Below are 19,595 nucleotides of genomic sequence, written 5' to 3' on the forward strand. Positions count from 1 at the left end.
TGCCTGGCTTGAGTAAGAGTACTATGTGTGACTTTTCCATGTTTCTGGGAGTGGGGCTCCTTCCAAAATTTCTTAAATAATGTAATTGTGTGATTAAAATGTCTTTAAATTTTTTGTAGAATTCACCAGTATATCCACTTACACCTGGTGATTTCTGTGTTTTTAGGTTTGAGATCACATCTTTGATTTCATCAACTGAGATTCTTTCCCTCCAGCATTAAACTATCTTGTAAAATCATTTGGTTTACATTAGTTTTTTTTATATTCTTCTAACTTTATCTGATCTATATTAATAGTTTCATAAATGGTTTTAATTTTTTTTCAAATTCTTTTATTTTGGGTAAATCAAATATTCTGTCACCTTCTGAATTCTTTATGGCTACAATTTTATTCTTCATTCTACGATTTCTGACCCTATTGGCTAATAATTTGGACCCTTTCCCATCAAATTCATAATATTTTTGCTTAAGGTATAACAAATTAATCATTGCCTTATTTATATCTAATTTATCCAATTGTTTGTGTTTTTGTTCTAATTCTTTCCTAATTTTGATTGATCCATACAGTCTATATCTGTCAGTAAGTTTTTGAATGTATAAATTCAAGCTTGCTGTTTGCATTCTCCTTTGTTTTCTTATTCTACTTAATTCTTGTATGCATATTCCACGGATTACAACTTTTAGTGTTTCCCATCTGAGTTTGAAGGAAAGCTCTTGCAATGTGTTCTCTTTTATATACAGTTATAATTTTTTCTGTATTTTTTTCCTACTTGACTGTTGCTAATAAGGTTAGATGGAGTTTCCATGTCAGTAAAAGTATCTCTTTAGACCCCTCAGTTCATTGTATGGGGGGGAGCAATCCTACAGCCACTAGTCAGAGGCTAGATGGCCATAGGATATGTGGTTTTCTGGGAACTGAGCCCATGCTCCAAAGTCAGTTCCCGGAGAACTGACCTTCCCCCCCTTTGGTGCTGCCTCGCAGGCAGCAGGGAACAGCCCCGTGCTCCATGCTCGGAAGAGGAGTGCAGAGCAGCCAAAACGGGGTGTTCAGGGGGGCGTTCCAGGGTAAGGAAGGCAGAAATGCCGGTACGACACATCCTATGTGTCATCCAGCAGCCTCCTCCCCCACTCCGCTTTCTTGTGGCTAGACAGCTGAAATTGGCTCTCTAGCCACAAATGCAAGGCAGGAGAAGAGTGGAGGGAATGATCCCCTCCATGCTTCTCCTGCCCTGCATTGGATAGGCGGTCGCCTCCAAGTTCGGAGGCAGCCGCCTATCCCCATAGGATTGCGCCGTTAGTGAAGCACGATCCGTGACCTTAATTATATTAATTGTAGTGTTACTCACATTAGATAATTCTCCTTCTGATATTCGGATAGCATCAGTTCTTGAGTAAGTATCATACACTTTTGAGTAAAAAGTATAACTATAGTCATTTGGATTATATTCTCCCCACACTTCCCTTAGCCTGTGGTTCTGAAATATGCTGAAAGCTTTCTTTGCATTTTCTTGTTTTAAGTTGTCTTGATGAATTTAGCGTGCCTTTTTCCTTATTCTCCAGTTTTCTGGGATCCACCTCTTGGAGATTCCAGTTCACGTCTCCCCCTACTATAGTTGTTGCAGTAGAAAACTTTCTCAGCTTATTAAGTGTGTTGTTTATAAAGTTACATTGCCCACCATTTGGTGCATATATTGAAGCTAAAGTATATATTCTGTTTTGGTTCAATTTCCTTTCTATGAAGATATAACAAACACTAATGTCTCTCTTAATTTTTTGTAATTGAAAATCAATATCGGATCTGACTAAAATAGCCACGCCGTGCGCTTTATTGCTTCCTGTTGCGTAGAATTGTTTATCCCACTTTTTGTAGGCCTGAAAGTGTCTCTAACAGTTATTTTATGTATTTCTTGTAAGAAAATAATATTTGCGTTGGTATCTTTTAGTAATGTATGTAATCTATTTAGTCTTATTTTTGTCCCTCTTCCTTTGATATTCAAGGTACTTATTTGTAACTTACTTATATTATCGTTTATATTTCCAGTACTCATATAATTGACCATCAAATACAGATTCTTTCACAGCTTAAACAACAGCAAACCTATTGAAACCTTGAGAGAACAATCCCACAACTCCCCCCCCTCCCCGGTTCCTTCTGCAGCATTCCCCCAACATATGCTGCCAGACCCCATGGGAATAGCTTTTCCCCTGAACCCCCTGTATGTCTTTTGCATAAATTCTTCCTTCTTTGTATATCGTGCAAAGCAGATTATTATATCAAGAGGTCTGTCAGCGTTTATACCTTTTGGTCTTAATGCTCTGTGTGCTCTTTCAAATTCTTCTTCCTTTATTTGAAAGTCTGGTAATAATGATGACATCCATTGTGCTAAAAAGGGTTTTACTTCTCCAATTTCTGCTGATTCTATCAGTCCTCATATTCTCACATTAATGCGTCTGCTCCGATGTTCTGCTTGTTCTAATGTCATCTTAATCTGAATATTTTATTGTTGTAACTGATCAGTTTTATTCTTTGCTGCAGTTGAAAGGCTAAATGCTTCTGAGTAGGGATGGGCGGATCACTTACCCCGTTCTAGGTAGGGGGGGGGGTCCGCAGGGGTGGGAGGCGATCCGTTCCTCCCCCCTGGAATCCGTCCAGGCCGGCTCCGCTCCGCCTTGATCCTGCAGAGCCAGCTGCCAGCTCCGCTTCACTGGCAAATGTTGATACGGCTGGCAGCCATTGCTGTGCCGTATCACTGTAAGTCAGGCTCTGGACGCAAATGGTGTCCACCAGGACAGTTTGTTTGCAGCCTTTGCCAATTGGCCAAATGGAGGCTGTGCTGCAGGAGAACCAGGTCCTCAGGGACCAAGTAGCCCAGCTTGCTGCTGCAGTAAACAACCTGCAGACTCAGCTCAACTGAAGGCTAAACCACCTCCCACTGTGAGACATAAGTGCCCAGCAGCGCCCCTGGAAAAATTTGATGGGACTCCTGACCAGTTCTCAGCCTTCTTGGCACACTGCCAGATGTATATACAGCTCCGTCCAGAAGACTTCCCAACAGACCAAGTAGAAGTAGCCTTTCTGATCAGCCTGCTCACTGGCCCAGCCGCCAAATGGGTCATGCCCTACCTCCTCCAGAATAGCCCTCTTCTGACTGATCTCCCCACTTTTCTGGAGGCAATGCGGGCTGTTTGGCAGGAACCCCCAAAAGAAGAAACTACCAACCAACGTATCCAGCACCTCCACTAGGGTAAAGGATCTGTCACAGAGTATGCCAGTGCTTTCAGCTTGCTGGCCTAGGACTTGATCTGGAATGAGTCCACCCTTATGGACCAGTTCTGGGACAGCCTGGCAGATGACATCTTAGACGAACTGGCCCGTATTGACCCCCCTGAGATCTTGACAGCCCTGATGCAACGTTGCATGCAGATTGATGGGCGATTCGAAACCCATCGCCAAGCCCGCTGGTCATCAGTCTTTAAAGCAGCAGGACCGCCTGCTGACCTGCCTAGGACCATGGGACTTGAGTCCCTGCCACCCACCACAGCTGAGGAACCCATGCAGTTGGGGGGCACTCAACCCTGACAGACCCCTGAGGAAAAGGAGTGACACAGACAGCAGGGACTCTGTAGTATGTCTCCACAGGACACTTCGCCAGAAACTGTCCTGCCAAGAGAGTGAAACCCACACCACAGGAAAATGACTAACCCCAGACCTAGAAGGGCTCCTTGGTCTGGGGTGGGAGAGCCTAATCCACTCCCAAGAGCCCCATGGGACCTCCCGGCAGCCCCTGCTCATGGCAACCTCCTTATGGGGCAGTAACAATGAGACCTGGCAGGTGGGGGCCAAGATAGACTCCGGGGCCTCCAGTAACTATGGATGCTGAATTCTCCCATTGCCATCACATCCCCACGTGCTGGCTGGATGTGGAAACCAGTGGAAACCATCGATGTACGTTTGTGCCAGTCAGGCCCTGTCACACATGAGACAGTGCCTTTGACCTTGTAAATTGAGGGTCACACAGAGCAACTCCAATTCTACCTGGTTGTGGTACCCAACTTCCCATTAGTCCTGGGCATACCACTTCATGATCCCTGGATCTCCTGCTCCTGGAGGGAACTACTCTTTGTTTTGGACTGCTGCCAAGAGCATTGCTGGCCCGAGCGGGCATCGGTGGTGGCAGACCCAGAACTCCTGGCACCCTCATGCTCCCTCCCAGTTAAGTACCGGGATTTCCAGGATGTCTTTGATAAGAAAGAAGCGGATCGCCTGCCTCCAAATTGGCCCTATGACTGTGCTATTGAATTGGTTCCTGGAGCCCTCATCCCTGCCAGCTGGATCTACTTGCTCTCAGAGCCAGAACTTGTGGCCTTACGGGACTTCTTGGAAAATAATCTTTGCCAGGGTTTCATATGTCCGTTGACCACTCCAGCAGGTGCTCCTGTCCTGTTAGTTAAAAAGAAATGCGGTGAACTCCGCCACTGTAATGACTACTGGGCCCTGAACTAGATCACCATTCGCATACTCATACCCAAACTTCTGGAATGACCCCAGACAGCCAAGGTTTCACAAAATTGGACCTAAGGGGGGCTAACAATTTGGTCCGGATCCACACCAGGTATGAATGGAAGATAGCATTCCAGACCCGCTACTGCCATTATGAATACACCACCATGCCTTTCAGGCTCTGCAACACCTCTAGTGTCTTTCAGCATTTCATGACTGATGTCTTCCAGGACTAAGTGGACCGCTTTGGCATTATTTACCTAGATGATTTTCTTATCTACTTGCCCAGTCAGACAGCGCACAGTGCCTATGTACAAGCTGTACTACAGCGGTTGTAGGAGAACCGGCTCTATGTCAAACTGGGAAAGTGTGCTGTTGACCTCTTGACAGTAAACTTCCTAGGCCACCACATCTCACCCAGTGGGGTGTAGATGGACAGTTCCAAAGTGGAAACCGTGCTGTCCTGGCATCTGCCCCAAAACATGAAGCATGTCCTCAGATTCCTAGGGTTTGCAAATTACTACCACCAGTTCATCCCAGACTTTGCCAACATCACCACCCCAATTACTGATCTGCTCCAGGGCAGGACCCTGTTTCATTGCGCCCAAATGTACAACTGGCTTTCCAGCGGCTGAAGGACCTCTTTGCGTCCAAACCCATCTTGCAGCACCTCAATACCACAGCCAAGGGATATGTCAACAAACAAGGCAGCAGTCTTTGCCGCTGAATCACTTGGCGAAAGAAATGCTGTCCTGGGCATAAACACATCTGACAGTGGATTGCTCAGTTGCACATCCCTACAGGAGTCAAAAGTGGCAGCTCAACCCTCAGTTGTTTTTTTCAGGTGACATACCAATTTAGGAGCCCACTGGTGGATCTGTTTGCCACCAGGGAGAATGCTCAACTACCATCCTATTTGCCTGAAAAGGGGGTTGTAATTCATCTTAAATGTTTTTTTCAACTGGTCTGGAATATGAATTCCTAAGTATTTAATGCTAGGAGAGATAGTAATATGACAAGTCTTGTTCGGTTAAATTTTTTCTTCCTGTGGCATATTAAGACCAAGAATGCTTGATTTGTGGTAATTGGTTTTTAATCCTGCATGAACTCTATATTCTTCTATGATTTGCAGAGCTCTAGCCAACTCAGTTTTTTAGTGTTTGTCAGTGTCAAAGCAATATCATCAGTATGCAAACTGATGATACATCCCCCCACCCCTGTATTTGAATTCTTTTAAATAACGGATCCGCTCTGAGTGTATTTGCTAGTAGTTCCATAGCAATAGTGAATAATAGAGGGGAGGGGGCACATCCCTGTTTTGTATGTTTAAAGGTGGTGAGTCATAACCATTCTTCCTGATAATCATCCAGTTGGAGATATACAATCTTGTAAGGACATTTATAGTTTTTTGCCCATGTCTATGCTTTCACAGACCTCAAGTAGGAAGGGCCATTCTAATTTGTTGGATGTTTTGTAGCGTCAAGTGAGGCAATTATGCAAGGAGATGAAGGAGATATTTTGTTTTTGATATTATAATAAATAATAATGAGCAATGTTCTTATAGCGTCAGCAATTTGCCTGTTTAATAAAGCCAAATTGGTCTTCATGAATGTAGTTTGGGGCCAATTTATTTAATCTCTTTGTCACAATGCTTATGAAAATACTGGTTAAGTAGAGTAATTGGGCAGTATGAGTCAGGGCCATTTGGGTCCTTCCCAGGTTTTAGAATTAAAACTCTTTTTGAAGTTAGCCAGGAGCTGGGGATGGAATTATTCTCTAAAATGAGGTTAAATAGATAATATGCATGGGGTTAATTGCTCTTCGAATACCTTGTAGAAATTTCCATTATATCCATCTGTTGTTTTTTGGATTTTTTATTTTTGTGTGCAGTTCTTCAGACATTATTTTCTGAAGGAATATCATCTGGTGCTCTACACTGAATTTCTTAAATTGCCTCATCTGTAAATATTGTTGTGTTTGGCCTATACCTGGTGAGGAGATTGATTAGTATTTTTTTAAAGGCTTGACAAATTTCATTTATTTTAGATATATTATATTATTTTTCACATTTTTATTTTTCTATTCTGGGTTTGTTCTTTCCTTATATAATAGGCCAGTAGTTTTGAATTTTTATTTCCAAATTCATAATATTTTTATTGGTAAATTGGACATTCAACACTATATTACCTAAATCTAGTACCTTCATTTCTTTCCTTTTTCTTGTTAAGGTCTGAAGTATGGTGCCATGATCCAGATGTTTTGTGTCTTGTCTCTAATGTTTTATTTCATGTAGTATTTTTTTTTTCTTGATCACTGTGCCTTCTAATTGTATTCACAAATGTAATGGCCTTTCATCACCAATTTCATTGCATCTCATAATGTAGTAATTGATATCCCTTGTAATTCATTGTCTTAAAAATGATGTTTTAATTCTGATGCTAATGTATCCCTTGTTTCTTGTCTCATTAGCAAGAGTGGATTTAATTTCCATGTATATGATTTAGGTTGAGGTTGGCCAATTTTAATTATGCTTGAAATGTGAGCATGGTCAGAAATTGTATGGTATTGATTTCAGCCTTAATATATTTGGGGTACTATTCCTCAGGTAATAAGATGTAATTTATTCTAGAATAGGAGGAGTGTCTGCTTACAGATGCTGCTCCTGTTCTAGTCTCTCTCTCCCAGGTAGTGCATCCTCCAAGTATCAATTTGAATTCTTTTAGTATTTGAATCATTTCCCCATTTCCCCATTTGGTTTATGTTTTCTTTCTTACTCCTGTCTAAGTTTTGATTTACCACCACATTTAAATCACAGGCCAGAATCACCCCACCCCACCACCATTCTTTGAAATTGTCCAAGACTTGCAACGTGCCCTGTAGAAATTGCATGGGGCTATATACTGCTCCAAATGTCAGTTTCTCTCAGCCAGTGGACCCTTTATCAAAAACATTTTAAGTCTTTAGGATCACAGTGTATCCAATAATGTGGAATTGACCTTCTTTGCAAATGTGATGAGTCAGGGGCTGTGTATTTCTCACACAAGCCTGAATAGTTTTACTTAAAAAAATTTAAAAAGACAGTATGTAGCATTATGATATCTGGTTGTTTTTTCTGGAACAAGTTTCTGAGGCATCCCCAGACCACAGTTGATTTCTCTGGTGAGCAATGTCTGCCATTAGGTCCGTTGCCCCTCTCGGTGTTTTTGGTGTTCTTTCCGTATTTGACAGGTTGTCACTGTCCTCCCCTAGGCTCCATTTAGCTGTCTTGTTTTTAATGTCAAAAAAGGAGGTAAGCTGACCATCTTTATTTGATGTTGTGCATTTCATAGACCTTCCTGTTAATAAAAGTCAATTTTTGCCACTAAGTTCATTTGCCAATGTTGTATTTTTCAATAAGACGGAGATCCAACTTAAGATGCCATCTTAGCCCGATGCTGTCATCACCCCTCACTCTGTCTTCCTCTTTTTTGAACAGATTTTTGATTTGTTTTTAGTCTTTTTATGCATTTTGGTTGATGATCAGGCAGGGTTGTTGTTTTTCAGATATAGTTTTCTCTGTCTTTGCTGGTCAAGAACCTCAAAATGGGTGTGCTTTCTCTCCACTCATAGATATACAGGGATAATTTGAATAGCCTTGACTACTGGAGCAAGTGCGAGGGGTAACCCATCCAAGGTCACTTTCCAGCCTGAAGTACCTATATTCTTATCTCTGTCCCAAAATGGGACTGGAAGCCATGTTGAAAATGGTTCAGATAACCAGTATCATCCAAGAAGCCTGGAATAGGGTTGCTATCACCTTGCCCTAACTCAATACTCAGATGTAGCAAAATGTGCCATCCATTTATTTTGTGTGCAGAATGTGATTCCTTTGGCACATAATTTGAGCTACCATGCTGATACTAGATCTTTCTTTTATGTATAACTCCAGTTTTCTCTTTTGACTGTGTGGACTACCTGACTTATCACTGATTTTAGTAATTATCCACACATCTATGCATCACTCTTGTCCAAAGCCACTTGAGTGCCACTATTGAGGACTGTTTTGTCTTGTACAGGGCAATGCTGGCTTCCCTGGAACTGCTGGCCAAAAAGGTGACATGGGACCACCTGGAATTCCAGGCCCTCAAGGTATGGGAGAAAATATAAGTGGCAAGCAGTTACATTACCCTCTGATTTTTGCTATGATAAAGAGGAAATAGCCTTTCATTCTAATTGCCTTTTAAAATATATGATGAAAAAAGTTCTATTATTTATTTATTTAGAGTATTTTTATGCCACTCCTCAGACACAAAGCTTTCCACAGTGGCTTATAAATACTCAATAAAAGAAGACAGTCTCTGCCTACAGGCTTAAGATCTAAAAGACACAACACACAAGGAAAAGGGAGGGAAGAAGGGAAAAATGAAGTCTTTCAGCAGGGCTGGTAGAATGGCCCTGCTCCCCCCCCCCCATCTCCCTCAGCACAGCCTGCTGGAATGGCTGCTGAAGATGACAGTTGAGGGAGGAGGAGCCTTCACAGAGGTGGTCTTCAGGGCTGGTGGAATGGCCCTGCTTCCCCTCTCATCTCCCTCAGCACAGCCTGCTGGAATGGCTGCTGGTGATGACAGTTGAGGGGCTTCAGCAGGGCTGGTGGAATGGCCTTGCTTTCCCCTCTCATCTCCCTCAGTACGGTCCTTATACTGGAAGGTTTTGACTAGGTTGATTAATACCATATTTCTGGCTACGAATTATGTAACCTATGGAGTCATCACACAATTCGTATTTCTTATAGTGAAAATAAACCAATACATAGCTGAGAATAATCAGCCAAAACAGCTGTCATAGATGATCTAAAATAATGTGATGGTGAATATTGATTAGGGGACTGGGATGTGATTATAAATCAGTGCAATGTATTTACATAAAAATGTGAATGAAGCAACATTCAAAAAGTATCTCAAGTAGAAAGTCTATGGGACTAGGCTCATACCTTGGTTAAGAGGAAGAATTAGGAATAAATGAATGAAGAAGTTCATACAATGACAATGAAGATTTCCTTTCTCTCTAGGTTTAAATGGTTCTCCAGGGTTCCCAGGAGTCAAGGGAGAACAAGGTGAAAGGGGGTTTCCTGGAGCTAAAGGTATGTCATGGTATTGTACATTTTAGCTTCAGATTTGGTCATTTTTAAACCAGTTGTGTTGATGTCAATAAGCAGAAAAACACTTCTTGGTGAAATCAGAATTTCAGCTTTACCCCATGATCTTATGAGCATATTTGTGCTTCTCTTCTTCACCCACCTTTACTGTTGATTCAGTGTAATTCTGAGTGGGCTTGGATTACCATTATCAGTAAACGTAGCCTTATTTTATTTACCTCTTTATCTTTGACAGGTTTCCCCGGCCCACCAGGTCCTCCAGGCCCTTCCCAGCTTCTGAAAGGTGAACCAGGCTTACCTGGTATCGTAGGCCCCATTGGCCCCAAAGGACTTCCTGGTCCTTCAGGACCAAAAGGACAACAAGGTGAGAGGATGGAGCCTGAGAGCAATTCTTTGTGTAACTACTATGTAGATTCCTTAGTTCTGTTCAGCTGGCTTCTGAAACTCCAGTCTAATCCAGAGTCTTTTAATAGGTCATTTCTTTTCTTTTCTACAAGCTACGTATATGGCTGATTTTAGATTATGTTGGCTTTCACATATGTTAATTCACTTGGTAGATTGCTTGTCAGTTACCATCTTGAGGAAGCTGGAGCAGACTATATTTTTGTGATATCATGTTATCTGTAAAGCATCTTATTATAAATGGCAAGGAGGATCTAGTTCACATGCTTGCCTGGATGCATGGCACCACTTATATTTTAAAAACTGTGGATTTTTGCATAGTGGAGGGATATGTTGGTATGTACCACACCATTATTGATTCACTCCCTCTAGTCCTATCCAGTGGTGTCATACAGGTGTGAGAACACAGCACCAGGACTTTTTCAGAACAGGAGTGATTATGTCAACTGCTGGAGCACCACGGAAATTGACAGATTCTTCTTACTCTAGCATGATAACTCTGAGGTGATAACAAGGCTTTCAAAGGTTATTAATGTTTGTGACAGGTTAGCACAGTCTTCCCCAACTTGATGCCTAGAAGTTTTGGTTTTCAACTCCCATCAGCCCCAACCAGCATGACAAATGGCTAGAAATGCTAGAAGTTGCAGTCCAAAACATCTGGAGGGCATCAGGTTGGGTAGGGCTAGATAGATGTTTGGACTACATTTCCCGTAATACCTGATCATTGGCCAAGCTGGCTGGTGATTGTAGTCCAAAACATCTGGAGGGTACCAGGTAGCCTACCTCTGGCATAGAGGAAGTCAGATAATAAAGAAAATGATCAAGCAGAGGCTATATACGTTGTTCCTTTCCTTTGATTGGGTTCCTACTTCTTGCTAGCAGTTTAAATGCTTCTTTACAAGATTGTTTGCATTTCTAATTAAAAATTAAAGGTTTAATTTCAGCTGGCTGAAGATCTTTTGTTAAAGTTCAATTTGTTTTACAAGTTGAACCTATTCAGTCAAAAATAAGCATTTCTGAGTTCACTAGAGCTTACTCTCTGGTAACTATGCATAGGATTTCAGTCATGCTAATCATAGCAAATTGGATATTATGCAACTATTTTATACTGCTGCTCTTTGGGAGGCGGTGTATATCGTTAATATATAGATAATAGAGCAACACAGCAGCCTGCATTTTTGGACTCTCATTTAGGGAATGAGAGCTTACGTCCCCACCAATTCTCTTATGCCCCACCAATTCCTGTCTGCAACCAGCACCCACCACTTGTGGAACGGAGATTTTGTGCTTCCGAGGGCAACTGGAAATGGGCGAAAATGCTCGTTTCTGGAACAGGGCAAGTTGACAGAGCTCACATAAGGGACCTCTGCAGATCTGTCCCAAACTAGAAATGAGTGCTTCTCCAGAGCCTCACAGAGGACATCCTTTGTCTTGGGATGGTGCCTTGCTCGGGAGCTTGTAGGCAGAGCCAAAAGTTCCTTCTTCAGGGGGAGGAGCCGCCCTACCATCCCAGGCGAGCTCTGACTCCTGAGCTAAGTGGTCAAGCTGAGCTGGAGCTCTCAAAAGTTCCGTTTTTGCTTGCTCCGACAGTCCGGTCCGGGATGATAGGACGGCTCCTCCCCCTGAAGAAGCAACTTTTGGCTCTGCCTACAAACTCCAGAGGGAGGCGCCATCCGAAGGTTAAGGAATGCCCCCCGTGAGTCCCTGAGAGCAGATATTCACGGCAAGAAACAAGTTTCTGTTTTCCACTAGTTTCAGAGCCTCTCCTGGGAAGCATTAAATCTCTGTTGCATAAGTGGTGCATCTTGCTTCCGCAACAACATTAGTAAGACTCACCACTTGTGTAGCAGAAGCTGTGGAGCACAAGAGAATTGGTGGGGGCGTAAGCACCCTGTTGGATACTGCCAATAACTTTGGAGACTATCATGATGATCTACTGCACTTTAAAATTTTCCACTACACCACTAGCCATATAACTTGAGAGGGTTAAAAAATAGGTAGTTTTATTGGTAAAGCCCAGTACTTGAAATGTACTTGAAATGTTAAATTCATTAACCAGAACAGTGGAAATGTAGAAACCTTTCCAATGTGTGGCATATCACATAGCGATCATATGACATTTCTTGTAGCAAGCTTCCCAAAAGAAATGAAAAACAAGTGGTTTCAGCTTCTCATTTCCTGCACTTTCAATTACTTCCAATCTCACTTTAGAGTAGGAAAGACGTGAAAATTATGTCACCATGTGTGATTATCAGATATACATCTATTTTGCTGAGTGTACACACAGTGTATATATATAAGGAAGCCACGTTCAGAGAACTCGCCCAAGCACATTAAAAGACATAGAAATAAATATGTGAGTAATCATTACATGAGATATCCTGTACATAACATATTGTTGTTGTTGTTTACCAACCTTCATCCTTACAGATACCATACAAAAGATCTGACTAGTCATACCAAAATAAAATACAATAATGCAATAAGAACTATACAGAAGAGGGGTTATTTGCATAGCAGTTTAGAAGATTTGAAGCAGTGCTGAGATTAAAAACAGAAAAGAGCTTTCAGTGCTCTTTTTCCTCTACAGCCAGAGAGCAGACCCTTCAGTGGACAAGAAAGAGAGAGTAAGAGGGGGTGGATAGGTTGCATGCTATGAAATCTTCAGAGAAAGCCCCCAACCTGCAAACAACATAAAGAAGTTACTTCATTTGCTACCAGCTCCTTGAAAAGTCATTAGTGGACAAGGGCATGTCTTTGTATAAAACTAAATCAAGGATTCTGCCACCTAGCTCAATCACAGAAAGGAGGTTGGACAAATTGAAGTTATCAACAGAGCAATCCTGTAGTCCCAGCTACAGAAGTGACCACTTACACCAGTGTACTATCAGTGTAACTTAGGCTGCAATCCTATATCCAGCTTCCTGGGAGTAAGCCTCATTGATCTCAGTGGGCTTTACTTTTGAGTAGGCATGACTAGGCATTGCCATTTTAGGGCAACTACCAACTAACACTACCAACTAACACTACCTCCATCTTGTCTGGACTGAGATTCAGTTTATTGGCCCTCATCGAGTTCATTGCCAAATCCAAGCACTGGTTCAGCACCTGCACAGCCTCACCTGAATTAGATGACATGGAGAAATAGAGTTGAGTGTCATCAGCATACTGCTGACTGGGGTGTCAGATCCCCTCATGGTTCATATAAACATTGAAGAGCATGGAGGATGAGATGAAATGGTACAGGAGCCCACAATACAATTGCTATGGGGTTGACCAGGAATCCCGCAGTACCACTTTCTGAAACCAATACTGCAGGTAGGAGTGGAGCCACCATATCACCATGTATCATCGTGCCTCCCACAACCAGACCCACAGAGCTGATCCAGCAGAACACCATTGTCAATGGTATCAAAAGCCACTGAGAGGTCAAGGAGAATCAACTACCTCATTGCAGTCCCTCATCACTCTCCCAGCGGAGGTCATCCATCAGGTCAGCCAAGACCATTTCAGTACCTAACCCAAGCCTGGAGCTGGATTGAAATGAGCCCAGTGGCAACAAGACACAGTTACACCACAGTACCTTCCACTGAATGAGCCATTGTAGTGCAGGTACCAAGAGCCCAGCAGTTGAGAACTTCCAGCAGTCCCTGCACACAAGGGTTCAAATCCCCTTGTACCACATACGTGTGTGTGTGTGTACACACACACACACACACACACACTGCTGATAATCATCCTTTGGACTGCACAACACAAAGGGCAGCTAGCTCTCAAAAGGAGACTTGCACCAGTTTAACAGTAAAAAGGTAAAGGTAAAGGTGTCCCCAACCAGTCGTGTCCGACTCTAGGGTGCGGTGCTCATCCCCATTTCTAAGCCGAAGAGCCAGCGCTGTCCGAAGACGTTTCCGTGGTCATGTGGCCGGCATGACTGAACACCGAGGTGCACGGAACGCTGTTACCTTTCCCGCCGAAGTGGTACCTATTTATCTACTTGCAATTTCTTGCTTTCAAACTGCTAGGTTGGCAGAAGCTGGGACTGAAGACGGGAGCTCACTCCATCACGCAGCACTCGGGTCTCGAACTGCTGACCTGCCGACCCTCCAGTCTGCAGTTCAGCGTCTTAACCACTAAGCCACTGCGGCCCCTTAGTTTAACAGTACACTGGTTTAATTCTGGAGTTACGCTTGAGTGGGGAATTCTACATTCGTGGATCTTCAAGACGTACTGGTGCAGGGGACTTACACCAAAGCCTTAACCACTCCAACTAGTGTAAATGGAGCAAAGGATTACATCTTAAGGTGCAATCCTATGTCTAAACATGCATAGGATTGCATCCTAAGTGAATTAAGGAAGAATTTTGCATCTCGTGCCTCGTATGTTGAGAACCCTGATTTGTTCAAACAAAGTGTATCTAATTTCAAATTACAGTGACTCTATAAATAAATTGTAATGGCGCATCCTCATTTCAACAGGTGTAACAGGAGCTGTGGGCTTGACTGGGCCCCCAGGCATCCCAGGATTTGATGGAACACCTGGTCAAAAAGGAGAAACTGGCCCTGTTGGCCCCCCAGGCAAGTTCAATCTTCTTCCATTGCTAGGATAAGCTTTGTGCTGTACGAAGGGTAGTGCTGAGCCTCACATAAGAACTTGTGGCCTCACAAATTCAGTGAAGGAAGGATTTCAGGGAAGTGAACCCAGGGAAAACTTTCAGCGGAAAATGAAAGTTTCTAAGAGGTTGGTGGGGTGACTTACCCTTAGTAGGGGCAGCAATTGTAGGTCTTTTCAGTTTTGGGGTGTGAGGGGCAACCATTTTCTTCCCAGGAGGGAAATGTCTGGGTTATTTGCATGTGGCGGGGTGGGGAGAGAAGCTCTTTGTCACTGCCATAAGAGTGGCAAAAAACTAGTTAATGAAAAAAGAAACACCCATGCTGCTGCTGCCACCAAGGGTAATTTTGCACCCTTTGAAAACCACTTCAGTACCCCCTCCCCCAAATTCACTTCCTGAAAATGGAGCAGCAAATTGGAGGGGGGATTTGCATTTGCACTAACTTGCATTACACTAATACTATATAGTGTAATAAGAAGTGCAAGTTGGCCAGTTTCAGCCTGAATGCCAAGGGTTTGTTGTTCTTTCAAGATATCAAGAGCTTATCTTTTTTATTAAAAGATGGTGGTAGGGTAAATCCAAAATAAAGGCAACATTAGGTTATGCTTGCAGTTTTTCCTGCTGCCACTTTCAAGTAGCAGGAGGTGCTTACGAAGGGTAGAGTCCAACTGAAGTCCTACTTAGAGTAGACCCATTGAAATTAATGGGTCTACTCTAAGTAGGACTTCAGTTGGACTCTACCCTAAATATTCTGAATATGAAAAAGCAGGGACTTTGTTATGGATAATGGCTAGCCTATTATGCAGATGCCAATGTAGAGACTAGACTAACAATTATGCTGGACCTCAGTCTAGATTCTGTAGTGTGGTTGGCATTGGCATGCAGCTGATATATACAACTCAGCTATAAAGTTGAATTGTGTGGAGCAGGTTTGCATTGCCACCTAGACAATGTTGAATGGATCTGTGCAACAGTGCTGCATAAATGGATGTTAAGATTGTCATAATGTTACATATATAAAGGCAGTGCTATCTGTTAGAAATGGCGTGGGTAGTAGAAAGCACTGGTATTCCTGTCATTTAGAAAATGAAATGGCACTGAACTTTAACTGAGTTTAACAGAGGCTGTAACAAACCAAGAACAGTCCATTTGATTTGTGTAGAAGGAATGTGAATTATGTCTGTTAATAGTTCATATATTGTGTACTTAGCTTAACAATCCTAGGGTTCAATCCTATGGCCAGTAGTCAGTGGCTAGATGGCCATAGGAGTGGTCAGTTTCTGGGAACCAACCTTGGAGCCCAAGCTCCAAGGTTGTTTCCCGTAGAACTGCCTCCCTGCTCCCTCCGCTGCCACCTCATAGGTGGCGTGGATTGTCCCTGGGCTCTGCACTTGTAAGAGCAGCGTTGAACGGGGCAAAAGGGGGCGTTCCTGGGGGCAAGGAGTGAGTGAGTGTCAGTACGACGCTTCCTATGCATCATAAGGTGGGCCTCCCCACCCCATGCTCGACATCCAGTGGCTAGACAGCCAAAATCGGCCATCTAGCCACAAACACAGGGTGGCTGGAGCACGGAGGAGACGATCCCCTCTGCACTCCTCCTGCCATGCATTGGATAGGCAGTTGCCTCCAAGTTTGGAGGCCGCCACCTCTCCACATAGGATTGCGACTCTAAACATGTTTACTCAGAAGTAAGTTCCATTGTGCTCAGGTAAGTGTTTATAGGTTTTCAGCCATTCAATACAATACTTGTTTACTTGAAAGTGAGTCCTATTGTATTCAGTGGGACTGACTGACTAAACACTTTGCAGCCAAAGTGTTTAAAATAATAAAGTGTGTTATTACGATTGCAGTGCATGTGTCTCTAAACGTACCTGTACACTCCTTCTCTGTGTTCAGGAAATAAGCCCTTCCAGAATACAAATGACTGGAGGAATTTAGGGGTTCTTAATGCTACAGTGGCCATGGTCTGGTGAAGTCTGGCCCTATGAGCATACTAATCAAAATACAAAGAAGCTAAGCATATGTAACTGGGATTGTTAACTCTGGGTAATGGAGTGAACAGAAATGCTCATTTTGCAACAGAATCAGAACATAAAGATTTTATTGAAAGAATATAATAAACAGCAATTAAATGGTTAGCTATGAGGCTTGTGGGGGTGGGGAAGAAGGAGGGATTGAGGGGTGTGATGGTGAGACAGCTGTGCTGTATAGCTTCTGCTTGGACAAGGGGTGGGAAGAGAGTGGACTGTTGCAGTAGGACTGAGAAAAAGGCAAGAAATAGGGTTAGACAGGTGGTGGTGTATTACCTATCTTTCCACTTAAACTCTGTCTAAATGCAGGAGAAGGGGATAATCCAAGGATGAAAGGCGGATACCAGAAAACTACCTGTGAACACGCAGCTCAGAAATGCCAAGGGACTTTGATGTGCTAGGGCAGTTACAGAGTTGGTGTGGAGGACCCTACAAAAGGGGTCCTCCACACCAGGCACAAACAAAAAGAAAGACAAGGGTGCTGGTGGTTGTAGGTGTGTGGCTTTTCTTGGTTTTTCTATAGTAGAATTATCTTCTCTTTAGGGAGCTGGGTGAAAAATGTATGGGTTGCATTTTTGGAGTGCCAGCCCTTAATCCAAATTGGGTGCGAATGCATTCATGATATTGTTCTAGCAATGGGTTTCACAGTGGTTCTTGCATGGTGTCTTCTACCTCTGAGGGCTCTCTTAACCGTAGAATATAGGTGCCAGTGTGACTTCATTAGATTGGAGCAGAGGAAGGAGTAAGGCAGCTACACATTCTTGAGGTTCCAGGCCTGCTGAATAGAGAAATACTCCTACTTTTCATGTTAACAGAGGAAAGCCAGTGTATACTTGCAACCCATTCTGCCATTGGTAATTGGTCCTTTATCAGATTACCTTCCAAAGTAAAATGGAGATCTTGTAAAACATGGTATTGGGGAAAGGTGCTTCCCTGGCAATAGCTGAAAAGCATGATGTGCTGAACTTTGTAACTAAGGATCTAGTGCCTGAATTTGCTTTTTTCCTCCTCCCTCCCAATCCCCTTTCCATTTGTGTTATATTTTTTAGATTGTAAGCAGGGACTGTCTTATTCCTTATCTTGTAAGCTTCTCTGGGAGCCTTTCTGGCTAAAGGGTGGAATAAAAATGATATAAATAAATGATAGTTAAATCAGTCATTAAACTGCGCCATAAAGATTGATTCACAATGTCAACTCACTGTCTTAGAAGTACAATCTCTGTCTTACAGGTCCTAGAGGCTTTCCTGGCCCACCTGGTCCTGAAGGCATGCCAGGGTCAATGGGTCCACCAGGCGGTCCTTCTGTAGCTCATGGCTTCCTTGTGACTAGGCACAGCCAAAGCACAGAAGAGCCATCGTGTCCATCGGGGACGAGAATAATGTTCTACGGGTATTCTTTGCTTTATATACAAGGAAATGAACGGGCCCACGGCCAGGACTTGGGTAAGAAAACACAGATCAGATCCAATCAAATGAGCATGTTTTGCAGTGGGATGGATGTCTTACAGGAGAACGTCTTTGTTGTAAACAGCTTCCCCAAGTAAAAATGGTAGCAGACAATCCGCTTCTACAGAGTTCTGTCAACTGCTGCAGCAACCAAAGGCAAGCAGGCAGAGATATCTGTAATTATCTTTAAACTTCTTTCTGTCTCAGAAAGCAAATATTGACAAATGGGATGCTGGGCTATCTGGAGAGACCTTAAGATGTCAGCACAACCTGCTTTTTCCCTATGCTTGCCGCCCCCCCCCCGCCCCCCCGTGCTGCATGGATACACAGAATATAACACTTTAATTTGTTATTTTAAATATATATATATATATCACTTGGAAAATGTGGTGGCCTAGACTTCTTTTTCCTTACTCAAAACATGAAAATAAGCCACCAGCCCAAGACATTTTGCTTCCCCCAGAAAGTTTCTGTTTCTGAGGAAGGGCGGGAAGGCAGTCATCCTCTGGGCTATCCCCTCCCACTAGTTAGTAAGCAGATCCATCTTGATAATTGAGTCCTGCTGGGGTGGGATCCCCTTCTTTGCCAGGCCTGCACTACCTAGCAGCTTTCTTTCTTTCTTTCTTTCTTTCTTTCTTTCTTTCTTTCTTTATTCATTTCATTTCATTTCATTTCATTTCTATACCGCCCAATAGCCAAAGCTCTCTGGGCGGTTCACAAAAATTAAATCCAAGCAACACACAATAAAACAATTTAAAATATACAGAACATTAAAACCACAATATAACAATACAACCACAATAAAACCTAGCAGCAGTGCAGGAGTTTAAAATACAGATTTAAAACAGCAAAGATAAAAATTTAGAAAGCTAAAATGCTAAAAAAGCTGGCTTTCAAAAGTGAAACTAAGTGTATTTCTTATTTCTTAAGAGTCTTTTCTTTGTTTATTTTGACTTCCCTCCCCCATATGGGATAGGTTCCTATCTTTCCAGTCCTCCCAGCAGCTGTCCTTCCATCTGTCCCAAGAGGCAGCAGCAGCTTGATTAACAACTTAAACACCTGTGCTCCCAAGATGGCATCAGGGCTCACTACCCTCCCTCACTGCTCTAACCATGGAGGGGAGGAATACCATGGGAAAAGCGGCTCATAGCAGCTTCATGGCCACCCTTCTCTTCTCAGCAGGGCCAGGCCAAAAAATGGAGAGTAACAGCAACTGAGAGATTCAGCTCTTCATACCATTCTTTTTTGGTCTCCCCTCTTATGCCCATCGTGCCTGGGGAGTGAGGCCATCATCCAGCCTCCTCCCTCAGATGCAACATCTGGCTATGAAGCTGGGGAGATCACCGGCCAATCACAGACCAAGGGTACTGGCCTCACCAACATCTAGAAACAAAGGAGCATGCCTGCAAGCCATGTCTGCAATTTAGCACCTGCTGTATATAGCAGCCATAGAGGACACACAGGCTCTCTGGGGT

General features: G+C 43.1%; 1 protein-coding gene across 1 annotated transcript in view; it reads left to right on the plus strand.

The window, feature by feature from the left end:
• Positions 1-19,595, plus strand: part of COL4A1 (collagen type IV alpha 1 chain) — a 326,895-nt gene that overhangs the window by 277,160 nt on the left and 30,140 nt on the right. Inside the window, exons 45-49 of the mRNA XM_084808054.1 lie at positions 8,556-8,628; positions 9,548-9,619; positions 9,870-9,998; positions 14,512-14,610; positions 17,905-18,117. Of these exons, the coding sequence (XP_084664180.1) occupies positions 8,556-8,628; positions 9,548-9,619; positions 9,870-9,998; positions 14,512-14,610; positions 17,905-18,117 (586 nt within the window). The remainder of the gene's footprint in view (positions 1-8,555; positions 8,629-9,547; positions 9,620-9,869; positions 9,999-14,511; positions 14,611-17,904; positions 18,118-19,595) is intronic.

The sequence above is a fragment of the Heloderma suspectum genome, chromosome 1 (genome assembly GCF_057233095.1).
Source record: "Heloderma suspectum isolate Gila_16-S chromosome 1, 16-S_ref, whole genome shotgun sequence".
Taxonomy (NCBI): Eukaryota; Metazoa; Chordata; class Lepidosauria; order Squamata; family Helodermatidae; genus Heloderma; species Heloderma suspectum.